Here is a 23,256-nt window from a genome sequence, read left to right as displayed (position 1 = left end):
CAAATGGAGGCTGCCATCATGATGATTTCAAGATCAGGGGAAATTTTGGAAATATTAATAAGTATGTATTTATCAAAGTTTTGATTAAAATATGTCAGATCTGCAAGTTATCAACATAACACCACAGACACTAATAAAGTGCGACATGAAATTGTCCGAAATTTAGCTAACTTTAAGAAAATTAATAAGAAAGATTGTACTCCCCATGCACCCCTCTGATCAACCAGCACCTGCAGTGACCTTTACACACAGGAAGTAGTCCAAATAGAATTCAACCTTTTCTTAAAGGGGTGACATCCATTGTTGTAACACAGACATGAATTTGGGGGACACAACTTTTTTCTTAAATATAACAAAATATGTATTTTTTAATACAATTTAATAAAATTGTACACGTTAAATAAAATCTAGATTCACAATATATCCACTTTATTTGTGTTAAAAATGTTATATTGTTGCAGTTACATTCCATGATACCTCTTTAAGGTATGGCGGGAACATCCATATTTTGTTACAAATGCAATCTCTAAAACTCAATTAAATATGTATTTTAAAACAAAAAATGTAACTATTAACAGTGCACAAATTGTGTTTACCCTACAGAATACAAACATGAAAATATTTTAATGATTTATTGGTATTTAAAGTTTATTTCAGCTGTTGTAAAGTAGAGGGACACCACTTGCCACCACAAATGAAGAATGACCCACATGAGGAGCAGTGATATGGATTAGTCTGTACATTTTCCTCTGCTCAATGTCTGCAGCTTGATATCCTCAAACCATTTCTATGGAGATTCTCAGCACAACCATCATAGTGTGCATGCACATATATACTGAGATATAGATCTTAAAACATCTAACACACAAGGGTTAGTCAATATGAGATCTAAAATAGACAGGAAGTGGCACAGAAACCAGTTATTGACTGTAGTTAGCATAAATGGCTTTGCAGGGAGGATTATAATATGCTCAAGAGGTTAGCCTGCTTTTAAATATCTTGTTAAATATTTGCATACACTGTTAGACATTTCAAAGGTTTTTTACAGTAACTTACTGGCAACACTGTTGCCAGTAAGTTACTGTAATTACAATTTACAGTAGCAAACTGTATTTGATTTGATTTATACTACTGTAATTCATTCATTTTAATATAGATTTCATTAGATTTTATAATTTTTATATAGAATTCATTTTATTTTTACTCTACATAGGTACTACTGGCATTCAATTAAAACAGACACTATAATTACAAAATATCAAATTCTTTATTTAAAACATTGCATGTATAACACATAAAAATACAGTCTTCCAGTGCTGGAACAGTGCCTCTTCACCATTTCTCCTGTCTTAGGCCGTTTTGCAGTGCATTTTGTTGTGATTTATCCTCGCAAAGAATCTTTAGGCAACAGAAACAAAATGGGGAAAAAAGACAAACAGCCAAAGAATACATAGCGGCCTGCAAAACCCAGGTGCTGCTCCAAAACGTAGCCACCATCTTTGCTCACCATCCACTTTGACAGAAATGTCTTCTCTGAAAAACAAGTAGAAGAAATAGCACACTTTTAAAAGGCAAACCTCATACAGAATACACAAATCTCTCAAAAACATAGTTGTTCTCTTTCCATGAATTATCAGTCTCGGGGTGGCTGGCATGTCCATGTCTTTCTTGAAGCTTCATTGCAGTTGCCTTTAAAACATAAATACAAAAAAATGCAGTAAATCTTAAATTATTAATCTTAATCTTAAAAACTATAACAAACTAATTCTAAAACTAGAAAGGCAGCTAGCCATGAAATTTAACTTAGCTAACATAGGATTTTATTTTCTCAGGCTACTGGCCAACATTAACTACTAACACCTGAACTAAATTTCACATTAGTTAACCTAATGTTAATATAAGATAAGCGTTGCTCGTTAAAAACAATTTTAATTCGATAACTTAATTCAATAAGCTGATAAAAGTCGTTTGAAACGACGGCGCAGTTTACCATGGTAAAGTTTGTTACCACCATGTTGACGAGTAAATGTTACTAAGGTTAGGTGAACTGGTGTGCAAAAATCTGACACAAACACGCAGACAAACGTACATATATTTTTACCTTGCTTGCTGGTCTTTTTCTCTCGTAAAGTGCATCGACACACAGCGCAGATGTTCTCCGGAGCTCTTCCACACTCTGGCGGGTTCATCCACTGCAGTCACGCCATCTGCGCTTCGGAAAAGCGCGGTCACGCCATCTACTCCGAAAGTTTTGTTGCGCGTCTACGTGGCGTTGCGTGGTAGTGATAGCCGTGAAGCTTCCAAACCTTTGCAAATCATTATTATATATATTTTTTTCCTAAGGAGTATCAAAATAATACGCTGATTAAAAACACATTATACAGGTACTTCTTATATAATGGTATTTTATTTTTATTGTTTAATTGTATTCATAATGTATTAAATGTTCAATAAAACATTTCAAATGTGTTTGTAAAATGTTTTTGTGTTGAGAAAATTCATAAAGAAAAAATAAAATCAATTTTTCAATTTTTCTGCAAATTCTTGTTCTGCATCTCCCCACCTACCACTGGCATTCAATTAAAACAGACACTATAATTACAAAATATCAAATTCTTTATTTAAAACATTGCATGTATAACACATAAAAATACAGTCTTCCAGTGCTGGAACAGTGCCTCTTCACCATTTCTCCTGTCTTAGGCGTTTTGCAGTGCATTTTGTTGTGATTTATCCTCGCAAAGAATCTTTAGGCAACAGAAACAAAATGGGGAAAAAAGACAAACAGCCAAAGAATACATAGCGGCCTGCAAAACCCAGGTGCTGCTCCAAAACGTAGCCACCATCTTTGCTCACCATCCACTTTGACAGAAATGTCTTCTCTGAAAAACAAGTAGAAGAAATAGCACACTTTTAAAAGGCAAACCTCATACAGAATACACAAATCTCTCAAAAACATAGTTGTTCTCTTTCCATGAATTATCAGTCTCGGGGTGGCTGGCATGTCCATGTCTTTCTTGAAGCTTCATTGCAGTTGCCTTTAAAACATAAATACAAAAAAATGCAGTAAATCTTAAATTATTAATCTTAATCTTAAAAACTATAACAAACTAATTCTAAAACTAGAAAGGCAGCTAGCCATGAAATTTAACTTAGCTAACATAGGATTTTATTTTCTCAGGCTACTGGCCAACATTAACTACTAACACCTGAACTAAATTTCACATTAGTTAACCTAATGTTAATATAAGATAAGCGTTGCTCGTTAAAAACAATTTTAATTCGATAACTTAATTCAATAAGCTGATAAAAGTCGTTTGAAACGACGGCGCAGTTTACCATGGTAAAGTTTGTTACCACCATGTTGACGAGTAAATGTTACTAAGGTTAGGTGAACTGGTGTGCAAAAATCTGACACAAACACGCAGACAAACGTACATATATTTTTACCTTGCTTGCTGGTCTTTTTCTCTCGTAAAGTGCATCGACACACAGCGCAGATGTTCTCCGGAGCTCTTCCACACTCTGGCGGGTTCATCCACTGCAGTCACGCCATCTGCGCTTCGGAAAAGCGCGGTCACGCCATCTACTCCGAAAGTTTTGTTGCGCGTCTACGTGGCGTTGCGTGGTAGTGATAGCCGTGAAGCTTCCAAACCTTTGCAAATCATTATTATATATATTTTTTTCCTAAGGAGTATCAAAATAATACGCTGATTAAAAACACATTATACAGGTACTTCTTATATAATGGTATTTTATTTTTTATTGTTTAATTGTATTCATAATGTATTAAATGTTCAATAAAACATTTCAAATGTGTTTGTAAAATGTTTTTGTGTTGAGAAAATTCATAAAGAAAAAATAAAATCAATTTTTTCAATTTTTTCTGCAAATTCTTGTTCTGCATCTCCCCACCTACCACTGTGATAATTTCCATGTTGTTTTACTGTATCATTTTTTAATAAATGCATACCAAAGTCATGACAAATGCTATTTACATTGCTGTATGGACATATTTTAAAAATTAATAAAAATATAAAATCAAATTGTTTTCTGCAAACTCCACCAGATTCTTGTTCTGCATCTCCCCAAGTACCACTGTGATGATTTTCATGTTGTTTTACTGTATCATTTTTTAATAATTGCATACCAAAATCATGGCAAATGCTATTTACACTGCTATATAGACATATTTTAAAAATTCATAAAAATATAAAATCAAATTGTTTTCTGCAAACTCCACCAGATTCTTGTTCTGCATCTCCCCAAGTACCACTGTGATGATTTTCATGATGTTTTACTGTATCATTTTTTAATAATTGCATACCAAAATCATGAGAAATGCTATTTATTACCTCACTATATCACATATTTTAAAAATGAATAAAATTATAAAATCAAATTGTTTTCTGCAAACTCCACCAGATTCTTGTTCTGCATCTCCCCAAGTACCACTGTGATGATTTTCATGTTGTTTTACTGTATCATTTTTTAATAAATGCATACCAAAATCATGACAAATGCTATTTACATTGCTGTATGGACATATTTTAAAAATTCATAAAAGTATAAAATCAAATTGTTTTCTGCAAACTCCACCAGATTCTTGTTCTGCATCTCCCCAAGTACCACTGTGATGATTTTCATGTTGTTTTACTGTATCATTTTTAATAAATGCATACCAAAGTCATGACAAATGCTATTTATTACCTCACTATATCACATTTTAAAAATGAATAAACGTATAAAATCAAATTGTTTTCTGCAAACTCCACCAGATTCTTGTTCTGCATCTCCTCAAGTACCACTGTGATGATTTTCATAATGTTTTACTGTATCATTTTTTAATAAATGCATACCAAATTCATGACAAATGCTATTTACATTGCTATATAGACATATTTTAAAAATTCATAAAAATATCAAATCAAATTGTTTTCTGCAAACTCCACCAGATTCTTGTTCTGCATCTCCCCAAGTACCACTGTGATGATTTTCATGTTGTTTTACTGTATCATTTTTTAATAAATGCATACCAAAATCATGAGAAATGCTATCTATTACCTCACTACGTATATCACATATTTAAAAAATTCATAAAAGTATAAAATCAAATTGTTTTCTGCAAACTCCACTAGATTCTTGTTCTGCATCTCCCCAAGTACCACTGTGATGATTTTCATGTTGTTTTACTGTATCATTTTTTAATAAATGCATACCAAAGTCATGACAAATGCTATTTATTACCTCACTATATCACATTTTAAAAATGAATAAACGTATAAAATCAAATTGTTTTCTGCAAACTCCACCAGATTCTTGTTCTGCATCTCCTCAAGTACCACTGTGATGATTTTCATAATGTTTTACTGTATCATTTTTTAATAAATGCATACCAAATTCATGACAAATGCTATTTACATTGCTATATAGACATATTTTAAAAATTCATAAAAATATCAAATCAAATTGTTTTCTGCAAACTCCACCAGATTCTTGTTCTGCATCTCCCCAAGTACCACTGATGATTTTCATGTTGTTTTACTGTATCATTTTTTAATAAATGCATACCAAAATTATGAGAAATGCTGTCTATTACCTCACTACGTATATCACATATTTAAAAAATTCATAAAAGTATAAAATCAAATTGTTTTCTGCAAACTCCACGAGATTCTTGTTCTGCATCTCCTCAAGTACCACTGTGATGATTTTCATAATGTTTTACTGTATCATTTTTTAATAAATGCTTACCAAAATCATGAGAAATGCTATTTATTACCTCACTATATCACATATTTTAAAAATGAATAAAAGTATAAAATCAAATTGTTTTCTGCAAACTCCACCAGATTCTTGTTCTGCATCTCCCCACGCACCACTGTGATGATTTTCATATTGTTTTACTCTATCATTTTTATGATGATTTTCATGATTTTCATACATTTTTAAAATATGTGATATAGTGAGGTAATAAATAGCATTTCTCATGATTTTGGTATGCAATTATTAAAAAATGATACAGTAAAACAATATGAAAATCATCACAGTGGTACTTGGGGAGATGCAGAACAAGAATCTGGTGGAGTTTGCAGAAAACAATTTGATTTCATACTTTTATTCATTTTTAAAATATGTGATATAGTGAGGTAATAAATAGCATTTCTCATGATTTTGGTATGCAATTATTAAAAAATGATACAGTAAAATAACATGAAAATCATCACAGTGGTACTTGGGGAGATGCAGAACAAGAATCTGGTGGAGTTTGCAGAAAACAATTTGATTTCATACTTTTATTAATTTTTAAAATATGTCCATACAGCAATGTAAATAGTATTTGTCATGAATTTGGTATGCATTTATTAAAAATGATACAGTAAAACATTATGAAAATCATCACAGTGGTACTTGGGGAGGTGCAGAACAAGAATCTGGTGGAGTTTGCAGAAAACAATTTGATTTTATATTTTTATGAATTTTTAAAATATGTCTATATAGCAGTGTAAATAGCATTTGTCTTGATTTTGGTATGCAATTATTAAAAATGATACAGTAAAACAATATGAAAATCATCACAGTGGTACTTGGGGAGATGCAGAACAAGAATCTGGTGGAGTTTGCAGAAAACAATTTGATTTCATACTTTTATTCATTTTTAAAATATGTGATATAGTGAGGTAATAAATAGCATTTCTCATGATTTTGGTATGCAATTATTAAAAAATGATACAGTAAAATAACATGAAAATCATCACAGTGGTACTTGGGGAGATGCAGAACAAGAATCTGGTGGAGTTTGCAGAAAACAATTTGATTTCATACTTTTATTAATTTTTAAAATATGTCCATACAGCAATGTAAATAGCATTTGTCATGAATTTGGTATGCATTTATTAAAAAATGATACAGTAAAACATTATGAAAATCATCACAGTGGTACTTGGGGAGGTGCAGAACAAGAATCTGGTGGAGTTTGCAGAAAACAATTTGATTTTATATTTTTATGAATTTTTAAAATATGTCTATATAGCAGTGTAAATAGCATTTGTCTTGATTTTGGTATGCAATTATTAAAAAATGATACAGTAAAACAACATGAAAATCATCACAGTGGTACTTGGGGAGATGCAGAACTAGAATCTGGTGGAGTTTGCAGAAATCAATTTGTTTTTATATTTTTATGAATTTTTAAAATATGTCCATACAGCAATGTAAATTGCATTTGTCATGACTTTGGTATGCAATTATTAAAAAATGATACAGTAAAACAACATGGAAATCATCACAGTGGTACTTGGGTAGATGCAGAACAAGAATCTGGTGGAGTTTGCAGAAAACAATTTGATTTCATACTTTTATTCATTTTTTAAATATGTGATATAGTGAGGTAATAATAGCATTTCTCATGATTTTGGTATGCAATTATTAAAAAATGATACAGTAAAACAATATGAAAATCATCACAGTGGTACTTGGGGAGATGCAGAACAAGAATCTGGTGGAGTTTGCAGAAAACAATTTGATTTCATACTTTTATTCATTTTTAAAATATGTGATATAGTGAGGTAATAAATAGCATTTCTCATGATTTTGGTATGCAATTATTAAAAAATGATACAGTAAAATAACATGAAAATCATCACAGTGGTACTTGGGGAGATGCAGAACAAGAATCTGGTGGAGTTTGCAGAAAACAATTTGATTTCATACTTTTATTAATTTTTAAAATATGTCCATACAGCAATGTAAATAGCATTTGTCATGAATTTGGTATGCATTTATTAAAAAATGATACAGTAAAACATTATGAAAATCATCACAGTGGTACTTGGGGAGATGCAGAACAAGAATCTGGTGGAGTTTGCAGAAACCAATTTGATTTGATATTTTTATGAATTTTTAAAATATGTCTATATAGCAATGTAAATAGCATTTGTCATGACTTTGGTATGCAATTATTAAAAAATGATACAGTAAAACAACATGAAAATCATCACAGTGGTACTTGGGGAGATGCAGAACAAGAATCTGGTGGAGTTTGCAGAAATCAATTTGTTTTTATATTTTTATGAATTTTTAAAATATGTCCATACAGCAATGTAAATTGCATTTGTCATGACTTTGGTATGCATTTATTAAAAAATGATACAGTAAAACAACATGGAAATCATCACAGTGGTACTTGGGGAGATGCAGAACAAGAATCTGGTGGAGTTTGCAGAAAACAATTTGATTTTATAATTTTATGAATTTTTAAAATATGTGATATAGTGAGGTAATAAATAGCATTTCTCATGATTTTGGTATGCAATTTTAAAAATTATACAGTAAAACAACATGGAAATCATCACAGTGGCAGGTGGGGAGATGCAGAACAAGAATTTGCAGAAAACTATTTTATTTTATTTTTTCTTTATGAATTTACTCAAAACAAAAACATTTTACAAACCCATTTGAAATGTTTTATTGAACATTTAATACATTATGAATACAATTAAACAATAAAAAATAAAATACCATTATATAAGAAGTACCTGTATAACGTGTTTTTAATCAGCTTATTATTTTGATACTCTTTAGAAAAAATAAATAAATAAAAATAATGATTTGCAAAGGTTTGGAAGCTTCACGGCTATCACTACCACGCAACGCCACGTAGACGCGCAACAAAACTTTCGGAGTAGATGGCGTGACCGCGCTTTTCCGAAGCGCAGATGGCGTGACTGCAGTGGTTCATCCCCGGGAAAAACCTGCGGCGCTGCCGCTGCTTCCGTGTCTTTCTCGGACGCGAGTGGCGCGGCGAGGCGCGACTCGATAAAAAACAATATAGAACCCATTATATATATTATCTATAGTGGATGCGGACAGTAATGTGATGCCCCGGTATATTTCCGATGTACAGATGTACTCCAAGCGCTCCCGCTGTTTCTGACACGAAGTACAAACGGATTTTCCAATCATTAGAAGCGATGTAACACATCCAGTAGTCAGTCCCAAGCTGTTGCGGCGTTGTAGACACTGTGTAGGGCAAATTATTTCGATACAAATGTAAGAAATGAGGAAAATAAAACGACCTCAGTATAATGGCGCCAAAGAGACCGTTACAATAGTAGCTATACGGCAATTTTAAAAAATACAGTAAGTCTCTGTATGTGGGGTCTGACGTCACAGAAAATTCCCATGATGCAAAGGCTATTACAGTTATTTACTGTAAAGGGAATTTTCAGTATTATACTGGGTGATATACAGTAAATAACTGTGGAAATTACAGAAATATCTAACAGTGTATGGTGATATCACTATTGCAAGGCCTTTCTAAATTCTGTTCTTTTCACTGAAAAACTATATATATATATATATATATATACATACACATACACACACGCATACACACACACACACATATATATATATATATATATATATATATATTTATTATTACTTGTAAGTTCCAGTACCTCAATGATTAATGCCATGTGCTTTTCTTTATAGGTGCAGATAGGTAGGTAGATAATTTTTATCTGCTTATATCTGTTGCTCTAATACCAAACAACTTTAACCTTGTTTTTCAGGGTCAGCTCCAATGTCCAAAGTACCATATAAAGAAAGAGCTGTCTTTTCTTTTCGCTGCTCTTCTTTCTGACCGTACTGTAGATTTAAAGCTTGAAGGAAAAGATGGACATGGAGAAAAGTGAGAGGAAGGGGGTAAGTACTTTTGACGAAACTTTATATTTCCTCCACAAGTAAAATTGTTTTACACTTGTTTAAACACATTTTCTTTTTTGCTTTTTGGTTTGGTAACAGAGACAACAATCAACAAACAGTATTTTTGGCCTTTTCAAATATACTGTAGCTGCTTCCATAATGACTAAAAATGAATTTTTAATATAGAATTTTATTTGTATTTACATATTTCTAAAATGAATGCAATTTTACAGAGAGTGACGCTAATCCTGGCTGCAGCTTCTCTGATTGCTGGATTTGGCTCGTCTTTTCAGTATGGCTACAATGTGGCTGTAATCAACTCACCTGCCCCGGTATTGATTATATTATATTATATTATATTATATTATATTATATTATATTAATTATATTATAGTTCTTGCAAATTTAAACATTCATCTCTGATAAACTTCTCTGATATTCTGATAAAAGGAGATGCAGCTGTTCTACACCCAAATATACGAGGATCGTTATGGACTAATGTCAGACAATCTCCTGACCCTCCTGTGGTCCGTAACTGTGTCCATGTACCCACTGGGTGGGTTTTTCGGATCTCTCATGGTAGCTCCATTGGTGAACAAATTTGGGAGGTAATTTCCTTTGAATTGTATTGGGTTGTCAAAAAAATCAGTTGTTTTTGCCAATACATTGCTTTGAATCCCAATCATCATTTTTCTTATAGAAAAGGCACACTCCTGTTCAACAACATCTTCTCTATTGTTCCTGCTATAATGATGAATGTGAGTGAAGTGGTGGAGTCATTTGAAATCATCATTGTCGCACGCTTTTTAGTGGGCATCTGTGCAGGTCAGTAGAATAATCCACCCGTCAGTTTGGATCAGTTGGATGTTTAAGCATGATAGGATGTGACTGTGTTTTCCAGGCCTTTCCTCCAACGTGGTGCCCATGTATTTAGGAGAAATCGCACCCAAGAATTACAGGGGGGCCATCGGAATAGTGCCGCAACTTTTCATCACCATTGGTATCCTTGTCGCCCAAGTGTTCGGTATTCGCAATATCCTGGGAAATAAGGAAGGTAATTTCACAGAGCATGGGATTTTTGTTGCTCTAGCATTGCTGTGTTATTGTAGTGGTGTTTGTGAGTGCAGTTTGGAGAAGCGTGCCCCTGGTGCTCATGGTGATGTGTAATGTTCTCTCTCTAGGTTGGCCCATCATGTTGGGTCTCACAGGGATTCCAGCTGCCATTGAGCTGCTGCTTCTGCCTTTCTTCCCCGAAAGCCCACGCTACATGCTCATACAGAAGGGGGATGAAAAAACTGCCAGGAAAGGTACAGAAGGAGTTATTTTGGTCTTGCATGTCAGAGCACACAAAGAAAATGTGAGTTTCACAGTTGGAGGTTCACCAGTGATTAAATCATCAAGATTGCAGGGGTTTTATGATGCAGTAAGGCTGGCTTTATCAGTTGGACTTATGTAATTGATTTATACCATTTGGACACTTTTCTTCATTTCGTCGTTGGATTCTTGTAAGCATCTCAAGGTCTTGTGTATACTGCAAAAAATAATTTTCTTAATTAGTATTTTTCATCAATGTCAATGTCAGTTTTAGTGTTTTGCTACTGAATGAATATGCTGTATACACAGATTGACATTTAGTTCTGTCAGTCTGTGTATTAGTGACCGCAAAATACATCATTACTCCAGTAGTTGGCGACAAGCTGGTCTTTATGAGTATGATATTGAATCATTCACATTCATTCAACAGATTTGTGTAAAAAGACTGATTCATTTAGGAATTAAACAATTGACTGGCTTAATGAAAGTGTCACTGAATCATTCAAATCTATTCTCCTGATTTCATTTAAAAACACTGATTTATTCAGGAACAAATCATGTGACTGTCTTTATGAGAGCATCATTGAATCATTCATATTCAACCGATTTGTTCAAAAACACTCAGGAATGAAACAAGTGACTGGCTTCATGAGAGTGTTATTGAATAATTCAAATTTATTCACCTGATTAATTTAAAAACACTGATTCATTCAGTAACAAAACAAATGACAGGCTTAATGAGAGTGTCATTGAATCATTTACATTCATAAAACTGATTTGTTCAAAATGAAAACAATTCAGTCATGATTTCACCCTCATGTCATTCCAAACCCATAAAATTTTGCTTAATCTTCAAAACGCAAATTAAGATACTTCTATTGAAACCTGAGGTTTCTGTCCATCCACTGACAGTCCAGGTATTCAAAAACATTGGAGGATCCAAAAGGTTAGAAATATGTCATAAAACAAATCCATATGAATTAAATAGTTTAATCCAAGAGATACAATTGCTTTGTATAATTAACTATCAATATTGTGTCTGAAATGTAAGTTACTCAAAATTAGTCTTGCTTACTGAACTTTTGTATTAAGAGCAATATCACACTCAGTATCGTGCTGTTGATCTGAATATCAACATGGGAGACATTGCTTAAAGGAAGACTCTGGTGTGTTTTAGGACTGCAGAAGCTGCGTGGCTGGGAGGATGTGGATGAGGAGCTGTGTGAGATGCGTGTGGAGGAACAGTCAGAGCAAGCAGAAGGTCGACTCTCTGTGCTCAACCTCTTCACCTTCCGCTCACTGCGCTGGCAGTTGCTGTCTGTAATCTTCATGAACATGGGCCAACAACTGTCAGGAGTCAATGCCGTAAGCACCACTTTAAAACATCACACAGATGATTCTTTTCAATACATTTTTTTTTCTGAAAGCGTAAGTGTGGTGTTCTGTATTTTTAATGTTTGCTTAACTAAATCCTAATTTTAACCCACTCTTCAGATTTATTACTATGCTGACAGCATCTATAGCTCAGCAGGGGTGTCTAACGAGCACGTTCAGTATGTGACGGTTGGAACAGGAGCAGTTAATGTCTTCATGACAATAGCAGCTGTAAGCCACTTATTGTCTCGTCTTTTTTTTTTTTATTATTAATGCTCTTTATAGCTTTATGCCCCTCTTGAGGAGCTCATTTACTTCATAAAGAAATATGAGTGTAAAGAATATGATTTTCTGCTTGTATAGGTGTTCATAGTGGAGAAATCTGGCAGAAAGTTGTTGCTACTGATCGGCTTTGGTGTCTGCTGTGGAGCCTGTGTTCTTCTGACTGTAGCACTTTACTTCCATGTATAGCAACGCCGTATTTATTTAAATACAAACTAGAGATGCTTAATTCTGGATGAATAAAATATGGAAATTACAAATGTTTAGAAACTAAAATTAGATATATATCGGCTTACATTCCATTGTGTGTACTTATTTACCCTGATTTTACATTAGGTTATTTTTGCCAACATCTTAAGGTCATTTTAAGTCAGTCGATATAATACAGTTATATATGTAAACTTCGGTGAAAAAAAGTGAAAAGTTGTTTTTTTTAAAGAGAAACTTATAGTATATTAAGACTGATGGATATTTATATTTATAATTACAATTAAATCTAAAATATTATTGTGTAAATAATATTTGAGTAATGATTATGACATTATTTAGACAGAATATTTTAAAATTAAAATATTATTGTTTTGGTCATAGTAATATTTTAATATAGGTCATTTATTGGTTATTGGCCATAACATAATAATTAATGGTTTATCTGTGTTGACGAGAATTTTCATTTCAGTTCATTCCTAACATAAGCACAAAGAATTCAAATGTTTGTGTTTTATTTTTAATATATTTAAACAAACTGATTGTATATTTAGACAAAGTATTATAGTGAAATTAAAATGTTTTTGTCTAATTAATGTCATAGTAATATTTTAATGTAAGTTATTTATTGGTTATTGACCATAACATAATAATTAAAAGTTTATCAACCAGATTTTTTATTTCTTAACCCCTAAAACAAGCAATAAGGATTTATATTGTAGCTGGTTGTTATGACTAATCAGATTCACTTTAACCCAATAAGGGAGTTTCCTTATGTGGCCCACTATGTTTGTAGTAAATTCTTGTTTACAGACAGACAGGTGTTATAGGCATTGTAAAATATCAGTCCCAGCAGAGATTTTAATTTTAGAGCTGTGAATGCGCTGGCCTGACAAATTTGCCTCTTGGGTCTGTGTGAAATGCAAGGCTATAAATGGTAGAATAACTGCTGCGCATTCCACCCACAGACTACACTGGACTGGATGCCCTACGTCAGCATCGTCTGTGTCATTGTTTACGTCATCGGACATGCTATTGGCCCAAGTGAGTTCACACCAATCCCGTAGGGGCATATTGCAGATGCACAGGGGGGTCTGCTGCATCCCAATGAATTCACTCCCTCTCTTTCATGTGTTGTATTCCTTGGTGGGGAATGACAATAGATTTATGCTGCAGTTTCTGGGATTTTACATTAAAACCCTGGAGTGAATGCGGGAGAAGTGCTTTAAAGTGGCAGTAAAACAGATTGTAAAAGCAGCACAGTGTTTCAAGCAATCTCTTTTCTCACTGCCTATAAAAAGATTACGTGTCTGATGATATCCAGATTTGACAGCTTTTTCTGCATCCCTTTGCAGGTCCTATTCCTACTGTAATCACTACAGAGATGTTCCGGCAGTCTTCTAGACCACCAGCCTTCATGGTGGCTGGCTCGGTTCACTGGCTCTCAAACTTCACAGTCGGCCTGGCCTTCCCCTTTCTAGAGGTCAGAGGTCAAACACAACACTAACAAAGTCACAGTATTGCACCAGTTGATACACCAGTTGCACCACTTTTGTTAAGTTATTAAAGAATTAGTTCACCCAAAAATGAAAATTTGCTGGAAATGTACTCAACCTCGGGTTATCCAAGCTGTGGATGAGTTTGTTTCTTCATCAGAACAGATTTGGAGAAGTTTGCATTACATCACTTGCTTCTCAATGGATCCTCTGCAGTGAATGTGTGCTGTTAGAATGAGAGTCCAAGCAGCTGATAAAAGCATCACAATAATCCAAAAGCAATCCCCATGATTTGTGGGTTACTTTTGGATTACTGTGATGTTTTTATCATCTGTTTGAACTCTCACTCTGACGGCACCCATTCACTGCAGAGGATCCATTGATGAGCAAGTGATGTAATGCAAACTTGATGATGATTTTTTCATGGACTCCTTTTACAGTTACAAAACTCACCGAATCATCAAAGCAGACCATCAAACATGAGTTAAAAGGAAAAAATGTGCTTATTTCCTTATTTGTATCTACAGAGAGGTCTGGGCGCTTACTGCTTCATCATTTTTGCCTGCATCTGTCTTGCCACACTTATATACATCTGGGTGATCATCCCAGAGACCAAAAACAAGACCTTTCTGGAGACCAGTAAGCTTTTTGCTCAGAGAAACAAGATGGACATTGTGGCGGAGGCTGGGGACTCTGAGATCAAAGCGACTGGAGGGGAAAGCAGTGAACAGGAAATTAAAAACACATTTCTCTGAGTGGATAAGGGGTTGTTTACAAAGGACATTCTTGCGTTTGTCTGCAATGCTTTGAATTGTTTTAATGCACTTCATTTTTTTTTTTTGTGTTTGCCGGGGTTTTGAAAGCAAGAACAGGTCCTGTATTAAAAAACATTAAAATATTGTACCTTTTCATTGTCATCTTTATTTGGGGTCTTGACAAATAAGAATGTCCAAGAAAGGTGGAAAACATTGCATGTGCCAACTTTTTGTATTGATATTATTTTCATATGGTTTTCATATGGCTTCTGATATAATCATTAAGTAAAAAGTCATGTATTTTCCTTATAACTAAGAATATTTTTTATGGTAAGAAGTACAGTATTGTGTACAAATATTCTTTAGCATTTATAATTCTTTATAATAATTTTCATTGCAGATTTTACAATATTGCCATGTCATAAAGGTCAAACTATCTTTTAAAAGACTTTTTGACCTTAAGGGTCTGCAGGGGTCCTTTATATAATATAATTTTTATTATAAGTTTTTATTATAATTTATTATACGTTTTCTGTTTTTTGTTGCATCATATGACTTTGATTTTTTTTATTTTTTATTTGGACATATGTATTTTAATGAAGGTGCTTCACTGCTTAATTCCTTTTCCAAGAAGCAATAATAAAAGATTTTATTAAAAATGTTTTTGTCATTATGATATCAAGAATTTTGTTCTTTCAGAAATTAGAAACATGCTCTTAATAGATATTTAAAGTATATAGTACAGTATGTACGAAGTGCATTTTGAATAAATGAATAGATTTGGACTGTTAAGAAGGTTAAGAATGTAAATGTTTATTGAAATTCTTCAGATATGATTCACATTATTCAGTTGGGTAAAAAATACATTGAAATGCTTGCATTTAAAATACAGATTGATTAGAATATATCTTTCTCAATTGCAGTTGCTCCCCAGGGAGAATATACAGTTCAAGTTAGCAGAGATAATATTGCTGATATTGACATTCGTTTGAAAAAGTTCTTAGCCTGTGGTGATCTCTTTCTCTCTCAGAGGCAAACCTGCTCAGCCTGCAGCTGAACTCCTCCATACAGACTGAGTGGAGTGATTCCCCAGCTCAGGATATTCCCTTTAACTTTGCCATTATCACACAACATTTGCTCCTTAATCTCTGCCGCAGTCAGAACGTAATCCCACACATTTACATCTGTCATGTGCCCTACAAAAGCATCACTGTCTGAGATCCCTAAAAGGCCATCCTGGTCCTTTCCCAAAATGAGATTTCCACCAGCTGGAATGGTGTATCCTGCCCGAATGTACCGCTCTTTCCCGACCAGTCCGTTCACCCACAGTTCAACCCCTCCTGTGTGTGACGCCCAGGTAAAGCAGTAGTTTGTCCAATCGTTGGACTGATGTTCGAATGGTAAATTCACAAACTCATCTCCGATCCAGAGACCCACTTCAGTACCCAAAGTGATCATGAGCTCATTGTCTCGTGCCGTGGAGTAAGAAAGCACGGTGAGGTCTTGTGCGGGTGGTATATGGACGTTCATGCAGGCTGTGAAGGATTGGAGATTCATGGGGTGGGATATGACCACCATGGCGTAACTCTCCACATTCTTTTTTGGGAAGTAGAGAACCAGTGGCGATATATGTTGCAGGCCTTGAGGAGGAAAGGTGATGTAAGTCATTAAATGTCATGGTATATTTGAATGTATAAAGTTCTAAAACTACAGTTGCACCCACTGCAAAGAATACTCACCTGTACTTGTAGATGATGTCAAATATCAACGTCAAAGCTCATTTTTAATTTAGAGATTGATTAACAGTAGTGCCGAAATAAAAGTTTTTGTTTACATAATATATGTATGTGTACTGTGTATATTTATTATGTATATATAAATACACACACATGCATGTATATATTTAAGAAAAATATGTTATATTTAAATATAAAATATAAATATATACATATTTTCAAAATATATACTGTATGTGTGTGTGTTTATATATACATAATAAACATACACAATACACACACATATATTATGTAAACGAAAAAATTATTTTGGATGCGATTAATCGTGATTAATCATTTAACAGTACTAATTAACAGTATATACTGAGATTGACACACATCACATTTAAAGGGATAGTTGGCTCAAAAATAAAAATTCTGTTATTTACTCACCCTCCTGTATGATGTTTTTCCATTAAACAAGTTGAATGCAGAATGTCTGAGCTGCTTTTTTATACAATGAAAGTGCATGGTGAACTGATTGTGTCCAGCTCCAAAAAGCATGAAATATCATACGAACCTTATAAAAGTAGTCCACAGTACTCATACACTATATTCAAAACTTCTGAACAGTGTTGTTTTTGTTAACTAAAACTAAAACTATCAAAAATATTTAAAAACAATCAAATAAATCTGCCTTTGCAACTAATTGAAATAAATACTAAAATTACTGAAATTAAAAAAAGAAAAATAGAAATTTAAAAAAACTAAAGCTAAAAAAATAAAAATAACAAAACCAAAAAAAGTTTATGTAGCCATACGGTAGTTTGTATAAGGAACAGTCACTATTTAAGTAACTTTCCACTAAAACATTTTGCTTGACAGCTTTGGCCACCATTCACTTTCATTGTATGGAAAAAGCAGCTTACATTCTGTTACAAATAACAGAAGAAAGCCATACAGGTTTCTTAAAGACATGGTGAATTTTTATTTTTGTGTGGACTATCCCTTTAAGATTTCCCTGTAATCTTGACATTTCTCATGAACAGTTATACCTGAAACCGTTTTTTTGTCCAGTGACACAATAAGGCTCTCAATCCTCTTAAGCTTAGCTTCAATCTCCTCCTGACGGCAAATTCCTGCAAGAAACCAAAGAGGAGAGAGGGAGAACAAGCTCAGGCACTGCAGGCCTAACAAAGAGCGTTATTCGTAACTGCTGGAAAGGATGAAGCTCTTCCCTAACCTCCTTTGCCCAGGCGTGGGAGGAAAGAGGACTCCACCACTCTGTCATTCAGAGGCTGGGCCATGCGGTAGTCGTTCCACAGGGTCTTATTTTCATGGTCCATTAATGTGCTCTCCAATTTCCTGATCTGAAGGTCACCACATTAAAAGTTAAAAGAAAAGCAAAAAAGATTGAAAACTTTTTCAAGAGAACTTTTGGAGGCACCTGATTGTGAGAGAGGGTGATGGGCGTATCAAATACAGTCCACAGAATGCTCTCATGGCACGGCGGTGTGGTGAGAGAGCCCTGATATCTGAAAAAGTGACTCAAGTTGTCTGGAAGCATGGAGCGTACGTTCAAATTAGTGATATTCATAGCCTGACCTGCAAAGAGCAAGAGAGAAAAATTCAGAAAAGAAGTGGATGTATGAGGCTGCATAGAATGAAACATTTTTGCGATGGTCATCCAAAATGTTTTGCATTACCTGCATACTTGATGTTTGCCAGGTTTGCAATGAAATCACTGTAGTACGTGTTCTCAAAATGGCCATCCTAAACACAAATTATCCATATATCAAATACTGTATACGGCTACATATATCAAATACTGTATTCCGCTACAAGCAAAACATTATATTTAGATAGATAGATAGATAGATAGATAGATAGATAGATAGATAGATAGATAGATAGATAGATAGATAGATAGATAGTTTTCTGTTGGAAAAATATAACGGAAAATTTACATTTATTAAAAAATATTACATAAATAATATTAGTTTGTCTGGAAAACAAATATAGAAATATACTATAAAATTTATTAAAAAGTCAGAAAAATTATAAAAAATAATATAAATATATAAATATACTTTTCAAAATATATACAATATTATATATAAAAGAATATATGTTTTATATTGCATTTTTTTTTAAAGTAAGTTGAAACTAAAGGTGGTATTAAGCTAGTTGCATGATGTTACTAGCTATAACTATAGGTCTATGTGAAGTTGATCGAGCCACTCAAGTGTAAACATTTTCAGATAAAACATTATGCAGAGGTTTCATGAACACACTAGCGATCACTACTAAAAACCCAGTTATTAGCCAAGCAATTCCAAAAAAGTCATTTGTAACACTACATATTGCAGCAGATTAGAATGCCTGTGGGTGTGTTACTAAAACAATGACCTCCCCCCATAAAATGGCACTGGGAGCTTGTGACCTGCACACAGTCTTGTGGGAACAGAATTTCAGGCAGTAGGCCACCACACAGCAGTCTGATCAATTAACCCATTTAGTTCAGAGAATACAGATGTCTATCTTTACTCGTGCTATGTGCTTCAGGCAATGCGGGGTCATTTGGTGCAGCCCAGCTTTTTTCAAGAGGATTCGTATATACAATAATTTGCATTTTTCATTTTCATTTTTCTTTGAAGATAATTTGCTTTCCCTTATCCCATTAGATGGCAGCACTGCACCACAATAAAAAAAAAAAAGAAAAAAAAGAAAATTTCATACAAAATACAAACATGATGAAACAGATGGATACAGCCAGTCTTACCTCATAAAAAAAGGCTAAAACTGCAAGACCATCTTGTTTATCTTTGGCCTCATGGAAGCTGCTGTACTTATCAGAGTTGTAGTGAACAACATGCAGCTGTGACACAAGAAGTCAAACAGGAAGGTGCTAGAAATTACACTTAAAATTGAGTAATGTTAGATTCAAAACATATGAGTTAAACAAGTCCTTCCGTATTGCTAAATTAAAGTTTCTCAACACTCTTGAGCAACTTAAATGCAGGAATGCTGTTTATAAATCGATGAAATTTATAACAGAACAATGATAACTACATATTTGTCTAAAATAGAACCTGACATACTGTAGTAAGATTTCAGGCACATGTCCAGCATCACTTAAATGGATAAGCCCTCAGCCCAATAGCCCCACTGAAGAATTTCAGGCATTGCTTTATCTATTTTTATATATAGGACGTCTCTAAACGTCTATTCATTCATGTGTTTGGCTAAAATGAATTATGTAAATACTTCTGCCATGTAGCGGATGCCGTCCATTGTGTGTTCTGATCCACTGGCCTCCAAGTCCCAGCCTCCCCAGTGCAGATGCATTTGGACAGCAGTGTAGTGGTCTGGAAACCCCTTGGTAATCTTCATACTCTGTGGCAGCTGAATTTCCACTGTGAAAAACAAACAAGATTGTGGACTACATTCTAAAAGCTAATCTATCCTGTAAAGATTACATAGACTGAAGCAGTAAGAGGGAAGCATATACTGTTAGTACAAAATAGATACATTTTTTGGCCACTTTTTGACACGAGGCGGCGACAAAATCAAGATAACAGATCCGCATAACAACTGCAGGCGGTTTATATTAGTTTGAAAATAATAATAATGAAGAATTGATTTGAAATGGTTCTAATATAAGAATTCATACCAGAATGTCCATTGTTGGTCATGAGAAAGCTGCCGTGCATGTCCTCGTAGCCTGTCAGCTCGAGCTGTTGCAGTCGCGGATTGTACCGCACTTTGCGCCGCTGTATGTCGATGGGAGACTGCTGGTCGCCGCCACACTCGAGAAACTTTTCTGCCCAGTGCTTCTGATCCAGTTCTCCTTCTGTACAATGAAACAATGAAAGGCATTTAAGCGGAGCGCGACACATTTCTCGTATACACTATAAAACGTTACCGATTATATGGGGGGGGGGTCTTCCATTACGATCACTTAAATGTACTCACCCGTTTCAACTAGGATTGAAAATATTTCAGTAATGACAACAACGCGAAGTTGAATGAAGTCGCTGTCGCTTGAGGAGGTAACCATAGCAACAGTACGCCGCTCACGAGCTTTCCATTATGATTACTTTAGGTCGGTAAGTCGGTATAGTAGGCCTACATTATTTACCATTAGCCATTAGCCTAAAAAAAATTAACTTAAAATTAAAAATTAAACATGGTTTTATTGTAGTAAAAGTGTAGTAGCATGTTTTTTTTTGTTTTTTTTTTGGCGTATTGATTATTTGTCTAACCACAGTATTACTACGAATATGGTTAAACTGGTTAGTGTAGCAAACCATGCCTATTAACCACGTGTTTAATTATTTATTTCATTTATAAATAAATACATACATTTTAAAAATTTAATTCCACTGAAAGTCATTAAATTCGTACAGTATTTAATTTAGGCATTTTTTCTATCCTCGATCTTCTTTTAATATGTTTTAATAGGCTATTTGTGTAGGTAACCTCTGTGCAACATTTTTCTTCTGTGATGAGAACTATGCTACTCGTAGAACAACGCAGTTCATTGTTATTTGACAAATAGGCTAAAAGTTTGACTTTCTACAGCTGCTAAGACAGCAGCGAGGCTATATAGCCTAAATGATATAATACAAAGTTAAATGTTTAATGTTAAAACTAACTGTAAACGTAAGTTATCAAACATTGCCTTACAAACTTATTACGTGCGCAACTCTCAAGATTAATGGTGTGAATAGCCTATTTGTTAAAAAAAGAAGAAAAAAAAAAAGGAAGCACTTGCCTGAATATGTCCATTTCTGTCCATCTATTCCAGCTGATGCGAAATTCACCAATCCGGTGTATAACAGGACTACAAACAGCTCCATGCTCAAAGTGCAAAGACAGACTGTCTGAGTGTGATGTATGCTCTAACAGTCTCGTTCACAGGATTGTAAAGAGGTGCAGAGAGTGACATTGATTGCAACGGTTTACACCCAGAATGCCAAAGGCGTGTAGTAACATGGTCATTTAGAGAAGCTTTGACGTATTGGCAAATAAATGTTTGAAGCAGCTGTAGTTCTCAGGATTCACCAACAGGTCAGTCTGGTTTTGTTCAGTGGTTTCCCTTCTTTCTTTTTCATGTTTACTCTTAAGGGTGCACCTTTTTAAGTAATGATTTTTGAATATATATATATATATATATATATAATTTGCTTTTCTGTAGGCCTACCTTTAATATGAAACCCCTGTTTAAACATGTTTAAAATGATTAGCCTACATTAGATGATGACTCAAGTTAGTAGCCTAATAAAAACCGATTTCATTTACATCATAAAATAATAACAACAATGGGTAGTAGCAAGTGGTTGAAGGAAATAATTTTATGAAAATCAGTATTACACAAGGTTTGATTATTTCTTTTATCAGACAAGCTTGTACTGTAAGTTTAGGCAGTAATCAATTTCATGAATAGCCTACATTTCAGCAAAAATGCAAATTCATGCAGTTTTTTTTATATAACGCCAACGCTACTAAATGGCAAGTGAAGGGAAAACTGCTTTGCATTTAGAGAAGAGAAAACCAATAACATGTTAACTGGTAGCAAACAGTCGTTTCAAATTTGTTTTGTCAAATTGCTGGCTAAATCAAACATCTATGTCTTATGTTTTACTCATGAATAAAGATGTTTAACAGACACTACTGACAGTTATGATAGCTGTCACGACATGTTTTTACAAGTTGTGCCAGTGAAGCGGAAATTTAAGGGAGAAACTGGGGGACAACAGAAGAGACAATCCAGTGACAAAAACATACAAAATATTATAAATCTCACAGTGGATATTTTATTACAAAACCCTACTCTTAAAAATAAAGGTACTTAAAAGATGCTTCACAGCGATGCCATAGAAGAACCTTAAAGAACATTTTGTGAAACAGAAAGGTTCTTCAGATGTTAAAGGTTCTTTATGGAACCATTTAGGCAAAAAAGGTTCTTCTACGGCATTGTGAAGCACCTTTATTTTTAAGAGTGTAAAGCTAAAGTTAATTGTTTAAAAAAAATACTAGTAACAATGGAATATGCTGTTTGTGTATTCTAAACATGAAGATGAAGTGAAAAAAATAAAAATAAAGAAATGAATAAAAACACAGACTCACACAAATTAGGGCAAAAATATCAAAGTGTTTGGATGTCCCAACACTTTTAATTACTGGATGTGGAATCAACATCAAACAGGCCAGCCAATGATTAAATGAGGTACTCGAATTAAAGGAGTCTGGAGAGAGAAACCACAGAGGTCAAAGGTTACTTTGAAGACTCTAGAGTTTAGTAGCTGATAATGAAGTAAAGATGCTCCAGTTTGTTAAGGCAAGAGCTTTGCATAGTACTGTCCATTACTCACAGAACTCTGTGAAAACATGTCTAGAGTT

At 34.0% G+C, this 23,256-nt stretch overlaps 2 protein-coding genes across 5 annotated transcripts; one reads left to right on the top strand and one right to left on the bottom strand.

The window, feature by feature from the left end:
- The first annotated feature begins 8,665 nt into the window (after positions 1 to 8,665).
- LOC131531994 (solute carrier family 2, facilitated glucose transporter member 5-like) lies at positions 8,666 to 15,765 on the top strand. Of its 3 annotated transcripts, XM_058763259.1 has the most exons (13): positions 8,667 to 9,141; positions 9,576 to 9,708; positions 9,942 to 10,040; positions 10,159 to 10,316; positions 10,409 to 10,533; positions 10,610 to 10,762; positions 10,890 to 11,015; positions 12,200 to 12,387; positions 12,517 to 12,627; positions 12,760 to 12,861; positions 13,854 to 13,929; positions 14,241 to 14,368; positions 14,909 to 15,765. In XM_058763259.1, exons 2-13 carry the CDS (start codon positions 9,679 to 9,681, stop codon positions 15,134 to 15,136), a joined length of 1,524 nt encoding a protein of 507 aa, XP_058619242.1. In that variant the 5' UTR covers positions 8,667 to 9,141; positions 9,576 to 9,678; the 3' UTR covers positions 15,137 to 15,765. The 3 variants fall into 3 exon arrangements, with proteins under 3 accessions (XP_058619244.1, XP_058619242.1, XP_058619241.1); XM_058763258.1 differs by having other exon boundaries at positions 8,667 to 9,708; XM_058763261.1 differs by lacking the exon at positions 12,760 to 12,861 and having other exon boundaries at positions 8,666 to 9,708.
- Positions 15,766 to 15,928: 163 nt separating this feature from the next.
- On the bottom strand, positions 15,929 to 21,881 carry ca6 (carbonic anhydrase VI). 2 transcript variants are annotated; one of them, XM_058763256.1, is made up of 9 exons: positions 21,629 to 21,881; positions 20,525 to 20,704; positions 20,119 to 20,267; positions 19,634 to 19,729; positions 18,558 to 18,624; positions 18,299 to 18,456; positions 18,095 to 18,221; positions 17,907 to 17,990; positions 15,929 to 16,776 (listed from the first exon to the last, which is right to left on the bottom strand). In XM_058763256.1, exons 1-9 carry the CDS (start codon positions 21,711 to 21,713, stop codon positions 16,163 to 16,165), a joined length of 1,560 nt encoding a protein of 519 aa, XP_058619239.1. In that variant the 5' UTR covers positions 21,714 to 21,881; the 3' UTR covers positions 15,929 to 16,162. The 2 variants fall into 2 exon arrangements, with proteins under 2 accessions (XP_058619239.1, XP_058619240.1); XM_058763257.1 differs by lacking the exon at positions 21,629 to 21,881 and adding an exon at positions 20,827 to 20,963.
- Positions 21,882 to 23,256: the final 1,375 nt, after the last annotated feature.

Source organism: Onychostoma macrolepis, chromosome 23 (assembly GCF_012432095.1).
Source record: "Onychostoma macrolepis isolate SWU-2019 chromosome 23, ASM1243209v1, whole genome shotgun sequence".
NCBI lineage: Eukaryota > Metazoa > Chordata > Actinopteri > Cypriniformes > Cyprinidae > Onychostoma > Onychostoma macrolepis.
The sequence above is the reverse complement of the archived record's forward strand: the minus strand, read 5'-3'. Positions and strand labels throughout refer to the sequence as shown.

Excerpts from the sequence above, each read along its gene's own strand:
- LOC131531994 (XM_058763259.1), top strand. The coding sequence starts at position 9,679 with ATGGACATGGAGAAAAGTGAGAGGAAGGGG. Across the intron at positions 10,317-10,408 it reads TTGGTGAACAAATTTGGGAG|AAAAGGCACACTCCTGTTCA; the intron begins GTAATTTCCTTT and ends TTTTTCTTATAG. Across the intron at positions 12,862-13,853 it reads CTGTAGCACTTTACTTCCAT|ACTACACTGGACTGGATGCC; the intron begins GTATAGCAACGC and ends TTCCACCCACAG.
- ca6 (XM_058763256.1), bottom strand. The coding sequence starts at position 21,713 with ATGGAGCTGTTTGTAGTCCTGTTATACACCGGATTGGTGAATTTCGCA. Across the intron at positions 20,705-21,628 it reads ACAGAAATGGACATATTCAG|AAGGAGAACTGGATCAGAAG; the intron begins GCAAGTGCTTCC and ends TTCATTGTACAG. Across the intron at positions 19,730-20,118 it reads GCATCCGCTACATGGCAGAA|CTGCATGTTGTTCACTACAA; the intron begins GTATTTACATAA and ends CTTGTGTCACAG.